The 7,351-nt window shown below is 49.9% G+C and overlaps 1 protein-coding gene across 1 annotated transcript in view; it reads right to left on the reverse strand.

Moving 5' to 3' along the window:
* TMIGD2 (transmembrane and immunoglobulin domain containing 2) overlaps positions 1-5,648 on the reverse strand; it is a 7,546-nt gene extending 1,898 nt beyond the window's left edge. The window contains exons 1-2 of the mRNA XM_010828142.1: positions 5,567-5,648; positions 2,798-3,157 (exon numbers count right to left, since the gene is read on the reverse strand). Coding sequence (XP_010826444.1) covers positions 2,798-3,157; positions 5,567-5,612 — 406 coding nt within the window. The 5' untranslated portion in view covers positions 5,613-5,648. The remainder of the gene's footprint in view (positions 1-2,797; positions 3,158-5,566) is intronic.
* Between the last annotated feature and the right edge of the window lie 1,703 nt (positions 5,649-7,351).

The following is a 7,351-nucleotide window of genomic DNA, read 5'->3' on the forward strand; positions in this document are numbered from 1 at the left end:
TGGGGGGGGCGGGTGCCCTTCCGATGGGGAAGCCAGCTGTGCAGAGCTGAATCCGTGCGACCCAGCCTCGCTCCCTCACAGCTGCCAACAACTCTCAGCCCGTTGCCTCTGCCACCCCCGCCTCTGCTAATTGGTAATTGGCCCCCTTGTCTCAAGGAGCCAAGGGTTGGCGGGGGAGGGCGGGGGGCTGGGGGTGCGGCCATAACACACAGCCCTGGAGGCAGGCAGTGGGCGGATCCTGCCAGCTGGAGAGAAATGGGCATCTCTTGGAGCTAGAAGTCTGGGTGGTGCTTCATTTTGCCTGATAGGAGCCAGGCAGGTGCCCAAGGCCCTGAGGAACAGCAAAGAGAGCAAGACAGCAACAGGTCAACTTGCAAACTATGCAGGGTTTGGCCCTTACGTGGGTGTCAGGCAGAGGTGGGGAAATGTGTGAGTCGGGCTCTGGAGAAAGCTGCCTGCATCCCGGCCTGTGTGGGTGGCTGGACGTGTCTTGGCCCTGGCTGGGCCTTAGCTTTATTCTCTGTGAAAGGAGGCTGCTGGCTAAGCTAATCTGGAAAGTTCCTTCCAGGCTTGAGAGTCAATGGTTTTCTTTTTTGTCTGTTTGTTTTGTGTATGTGTTTTATTTTTGGCCCTGTGGAATTGAAGCTGTGCCCCCTGCAGTGGAAGCATGGAGTCCTGACCACTGGACCACCACAGGGAAGTCCCGACAGTCAATGGCTTTCAAGTCTAGATCCTGGAATTCTACAGTTTTCTGCTCTTACATACTCTGATTGCAAAAGGCTAAGAGTTTATCTATTTAAAGTATTTCAGACCCTACAATTCTAAGATTCTATAATCTTCCATGCCTTTGTTTCGGTGTTTCTCAACCTTTTTTCATTATCAGTCCCCTAAGAAGGCTTTCTAAGAACCTTCATTTGTTCCCTCATGAAATGTTAATACCACAGATATGCTATAAATCTGTGGGCTATCTGCATATCTCTGCTTTAAACATAAAAGGGTAAGATTTTCTTTGCTCCCAAGAACCAATGTTTTTTCTGAGGAGTGATAGTCCCTATGGATAACATATGCTGCAATTCTCAGAGCTTAGAATTTACGCCCCTAGAATTCTCGAACTGCAAGATTCTGCTTTATGGTTTGAGATTCTAGAATTGTTTTCGGTACAATACAACTGTGTCCATATGTTGACCAAAAGACAAGTTCTAGGGACTTCCCTGATGGTCCAGTGGTTAACACTCCATGTTTCCAACGCAGGAGGTGTGGGTTTGATCCCTGATCGGGGAACTAAGATCCCATATGCCCCCACAGTGCAGCCAAAAAAATATTTTAAAAAAGACAAGTTCTAGATTGTTCATAGAGGTCTTATTTATAATAGCCAAAACCTAGAAGTTGCCAAAATAGCCATCGATAGGAAACTGGACTGATCAGTGGTGATGGAGGGCACTCCACAGAAAAGGAAAAGGATGAGCCATTGCTCCACACACCAACACAGAGGAGTCTCACAGACAGTGTCGAGTGAAAGATGTTGGACACAGAATGCACTCTATGATTTCATTAAGTAAAACAGGAAGCCAGTTAAAATAGATTACTGCTGCTATAAATCAGAATAGTGTGGGGGGGGGAAGGATAGCATTTATAAGGAGGCAGATATGTGTGTCGAGCAGGGTGGTGAGTACCCAGATGTGTGCAGGTTGTGAGAACCCCTTGCTATGATTTGTGTTGTTGTTGTTTAGTCAATAAGTCATGTCTGATTCTTTTGCAACCCCATGGACTATAGCCCATCAGTCTCCCCTCTCCATGGATTTCCCAGGCAAGAATACTGGAGTGGGTTGCCATTTCCTTCTCCAGGGGGATCTCCCCAAGCCAGAGATCTCCTGCATCACAGGCAGATTCTTTACCACTGAGCCACCAGTGAAGCCCATTATTTGTATACATCCCTCCAAAATTCATATGTTGAATCCTAACCTCTAATATGAAGGTAATGAGAGGTCAGGGCCTTTGGGGGGTAGTTAGGTAAAGAGGGTAGAGCCTTCATGAATGGGATCAGTGCTCTTATAGTGGTCCGTACCATGGTTAAGACTCTGCCCTTCCAAGGCAGGTGGTGCAGTTCAGTCCCTGGTTGCTGAACCTAAAGAGCTCCCCAGCCCCCTGCTGCTACATGAGGACACAGCTAGAAGGTGCAGGCTATGAACCAGGAAGAGGGTTCTCACCAGAGTAAGACCTTGCTGGCACTTTGATCTTGGATTTCCAATCTCTAGAATTCTGAGAAATAAATATGTGGTTTATAAGCCACCCAGTCTGTAGTGTCTTATCAGTGATCTAACAGACTAAGATATCCATGAGCTGGCCACTTTCAGTATGGGCATTTCTCTGTATGGAGGATATACTTGAATAACACAGCTTATGAAACTGTTTTGAATTAGAATCCAGAATTATATATATTCAAGAGTGTTTATGATTCTGATATACTGGAGCAGGGCTGAGTAACTACAGCCTGTAAGTCAAATTCAGCCCTCTGTTTTTTTTGTTTTTTTTTTTTCAAATAAAATTTTATTGGCACCAAGGCCCTCGCATTCCCTTAAGCATGTCTATGGAGACTTTCACACTATAACAGCAGAGTGGAGTCGTCACAACAGAAACTCTCTGGTCTGCAAAATTCTTGCATCTGCAGACTGTTTCTAGGAATCCGATTTAGAGAATTTAGTTGCTAGGAGCTTGAGATTCTAGAAGCTTAAGATTTCTAGAAGTTCCAAGTCCTCCCTGGCTTACACCCCTGCCCCCTACCCCCATGCTCTCATACCTCTCTTCACCAGGAGCTGCGTCCCGTTGCCCTGGGCCTCCTCCCAATCAGGGATCTCCACGGTTGCCCCACACACATAGAGTCCACTGTCATTGAGGCTCACGTGGTTCAGCTGCAGGGTGAGGTTGCCAGGCGGCTGCCAGGAGAGCCATCCCTGAGGCCCACAGACATCCTTGCTCAGACTGCCATTGATGATGTGTGTCTGGCAAAAGATGTCAGCATCCTTGATCCACTCGACACGGAGCCACTCCCAGGCCTGGGCGTGCATCACCTGGCAGGCCAAAGTCACCTGGCTGTCCTGTCTCACCTGCAGCAACTTCGGTGCCTGCTGCACAGTCAGGCCTGTGGCTCCTTGTAGGACTGGAGGAAAGAAGAAGTGAGTGAGACCTTCTTAAGTGTGTGTGTGTGTGTGTGAGTGTGTATGTGTGTGTGCGTGACTTACTTCCCTAGCCAGCCCACAGGAATCAGGCAGTGAGGGCCTGAAAGCTCACTATCTGTGTGATCTTTGCAAGGTCATTTCTTGCTGAACCTCCATGGCCCCATCTGTGAAATGGGTATAAGTTTCTCAGCACTTGTGAGATTTCAAGGTGAACTCTATGACATGTCTGGCTCTCAGCCACAGAAAGATTGCCTGGAGTGTGCCAGACCCTGATCTGGACCCTGTGGACACAGACACACAGGTGACTGAGACAGACAAAAGCCCCTACCCTTGTGAAGCCAACGGTCTCGGGATAAAGACACAGGAAGTCATGAAATGAGAATCGATGGAGAAAGGAATGGGGAGTGGCAAGAGATGATAAGGATGAAATGAGAGGGTGTACTTATAGAGGGTGATCAGGGAGGGCCTCTCAGAGGAGGTGACATTTGAGCAGGGATGTGAATAATAAGATGTATTTGGGGCTTTCCTGGTGGTACAGTTAAGAATCCACCTGCCAATGCAGGAGACACAGGTTCGATCCCTGGTTGGGGAAGATCCCACATACTGTGAGACAACTAAGCCCATGCTCTGCAACAAGAGAAACCACTGCAATGAGAAGCCCAAGCACCGCAACTAGAGAGTAGCCCCTGCTTGCCACAACTAAAGAAAGTCTGAGTGCAGCAATGAAGACCCAGCACAGGCATAAACAAATAAAATAAATCTTAAAAAAATGAAAGAAGTAGTCAGTCGTCCGTAAGGAATGGGTCATGCAAAGGTCCTGAGGCTAGACCAGGCCTGGTGAGTTGGAGGAACAGGGAGGAGGCCCCCAGGGTTGGAGCAGAGCATGTGAGGGGGAGAGAGGGAGGAAGTGGGATCAGAGAAGTCAGCAGGGCATGGCTTTTAGAGACCTGCGGCCTGTGTGGGTGGGGTATGACAGAGGTAGGGAGGTGGGTGGGGGTGGGGAAAGGGGGGCAGTGTACTTTTCAATCTAAGCGTGATGAGAAACCACGGGAGCAGGGAGGAAGTGTGGTCCAGTTAAAGTTTAAAAAAAATCACAGTCATTGCCATGGTGAGAACGGACTGTGATCTTCATGGGGCAGAAGCGGGAGAGGGGTCAGGATGGCGGAGAAACCAGGGTCCAGGAGACCAGTGATGGGACTCAGACCCTGGAAAAGAAGAGGTCAGAGTTTGAACAGATTTTGAAAGTTGCCCGCAGAAGAACTACAAGACCTGAGTTGGTCACTGTTCCCCTGAAACTGTCGCAACACTGTTCATCGGCTATACTCTAACACAAGATAACAAGTTTTAAAAAAAAAAAGAACTGAATTGGGAGGGAGGGAAAGAGACAGAGTGGCAGATTTCCAAGGTTCTTAGGCTGAGGGACTTTGTGAATGGTGGCGACTTTAGGACAAGATGGGGGATGCTGAGGGCCTTCCTTGGTGGCCCTTCCACGGTTTAAGACTCGAGCTTCCACTACAGGGGGTGTGCGTTTGATCCCTGATTGGGGAACTAAGTTAATCTCACATGCCACACAGCCAAAAAAAAAGATGGGGGACACCGAGTAGAAGAAGCAGGGCTAGAGGGGAAAGAAAGAGTTTGCTTTTGGCCATGGGAAGTCTGGGGTACCTGTTAGATGCCCACCCCCTCCAGAAGGGGTGAGTTGCTGTCAAGTTCCTGGCATTTGGGGTGGAGTTACAGCTGACCCTAAAGAGAGGAGATGCAGGGAAGAGTATTCCAGGCAGAGGGAACAGAAGGTGCAAAGGTCCAGAGGTAGGATCAAGCTCTATGTGTTGGGATAAAAAAAGAAAAAAAAAGAGGAGTCAGCAGACTGGCCATGGGGGAGAGAGAGGGAATGCAGAGGAGCACAGAGAATAGAGCAGCCAGCAGGGCCAGGTCATACAAGGCTCATAGGCAGGTCCCAGTGTGAATTTTATCCTAAGGCTCCCTCTGTGGATTTTCGCTAGAACGGTTCAACCCTTGCGGGCTTCCCTGGGAGCCCAGATGGCAAAGAATCTGCCTGCAATGCAGGAGACCTGGGTTCAATCCCTGGGTGGGGAAGATCCCCTGGAGAAGGAAATGGCAACCCATTCCAGTATTCTTGCCTTGAGAATTCCATGGGCAGAGGAGCCTGGCGGGCTACAGCTCATGGGTTGCAAAGAGTTGGACTCTACTGAGCAACTACACACACACAGAGTTCTTGTAAAGTTCTGAGTATCAGGGAGAGAGACAGGGTGTATTTGGCAGAGCGGAGAGACGAAGGTTTCGAGGGGGCTCTGAACCGGAGGGGCAGGCCGCTGGAGTGACGAGTCACAACAGGATGGGGGCCAAGGCGGGGAGATTCAGATACTCACCCCAGAACTGCACCAGGAGGACCATCACTGTGCCCGGGGACCCCATTCCTGGCCCCTCAGGCTCCTCTCTCCCAGCTGGCGCCCCGCCACCCCCTTTCCCCTCCCGTGTGACAGACTTCCTGCCACAGAAGCATAGGTGACACTCCGCCCCCGCCACAGAGGCATAAGTGACACCCAGGCCAGCCAGCACACGTCCGGTGGCCACTACTGCTGGGGCTCCACTTCCTGTCACTGGTGCCTCAGTTTCCCTCTTTTTTTTTTCAAGGCGAAAGGCAATATGTATATGTGATGGAGATAAAGTGAGTGAAAATCTTCCTAAAAGACTACAGAGGGGCTTCCCTGGCCGTCCAGAGGTTAAGACTTGGCCTTCCAATGCAGGCAGTGCGGGTTCAGTCCCTGCTTGGGGACCTAAGATCCCACATGCCGGGAAGCCAAGAAACCAAAACATAAAACAGAAACAATATTTTTTTTAATGTACATTTAAAAATTGTATTTGTTGATTCATCGTTGGTTGTACTGGGTCTTCACTGCTGCATGTGGGCTTCTCCTGTTGGGGAGCACAGGCTCTAGGTGCACGGGCTCAGTAGTTGTAGACCGTGGGCTCAGTAGTTGTAGCCCATGGACTTAGTTGCCCTGCAGCATGTGGAATCTTCCCTGACCAGGGATCGAATCCATGTCCCTTGCATTGGCAGGCATATTCTCAACCACTGGACCACCAGAGAAGTCCAAAACAAGAAACAATATTGTTAACACATTCAATAGTTTTTAAAAATGGTCGACATCAAAAAAAAATATTAAAAAAAAAAGACTCCATAAACATGCCTAGACTGGGGACACGTGGCAGGGCAGGTGAGAGAAGGAATGGGGAGGGGAGCAGATGGCACAGACCTGAGCAGGGGACCTAGTGGCAGCTTCTCAGCATCCATTATTTTGCCCCTAAGATGTTTTCTTTTGGGGTTCAGGGGAATGGATTTCTGCTAACGGTTTTGAGTCCTGAGGCAGGTAAGGCGGGTTACCTGCCCCTACAGCTGGAAGAAGTTTGCAGGAGGCGGGGCGCTTCATAGTCTCCAGACTTTCTCTCAGCCTTGCACCTATTACCCCTTGGCTAGCTGTACCCACCCCCGGAGGAGGAGACAGACTCCTAGACCTCAATGTCTCACTCCCAACCACAGCGTGACCTCTTTTTTTTTTTTTTTTTTAACCAGAAAGAAGAAGGTCAGTGTTCTTGGCAGAATTGTTCCCATCACTCACAGACAGGCCCCTGTGGCGGTGTTCTGCCCACATGTCATACACAGAGCTTACCAGCCTCCTCCTAGCCGTATGGATTCTGGGCAGGCAGAGAAGCTTCTGGAGGAGATGTGAGAGCCTGGGGCTCTGTGGGATGCACAGGTGTTCAGCTGTGATGTTGGGAGAGAAAGGCAGCATTGGAAGCTGATCATCCGCTTAGGCAAAAGACTTTGGCTTTTCAGTAAATGCGAGGTTTGAGTAGTCGTGGAGCCAGGTCTACGGGCCAGGCTGGAGGGCCGGAGCTGTGGCAATGAAATTCCATTTTGAGTGGTAGCTGAGAAGTTGCAGGGGTGAAAGAGTTGGGAGACTGAGGCACAGAAGAACCAGGGACAGGCTCAAGGTCACAGGGCAGTTGAACCCAGGCATCCTGCCTCCCAGTTCTGAGCTCTCTCCAGCTCAGGCATCATTAGCAATATCACCTACGACGACCCAGCCTCTGAGGGTCTCGGCTTTCCGCGACCCCAGCGCAAGACAGACTACATTTCCCAGCTTGCAGCG

The sequence above is a fragment of the Bison bison genome, unplaced genomic scaffold, assembly GCF_000754665.1.
Source record: "Bison bison bison isolate TAMUID 2011002044 unplaced genomic scaffold, Bison_UMD1.0 scf7180017864492, whole genome shotgun sequence".
NCBI classification, from domain to species: Eukaryota; Metazoa; Chordata; class Mammalia; order Artiodactyla; family Bovidae; genus Bison; species Bison bison.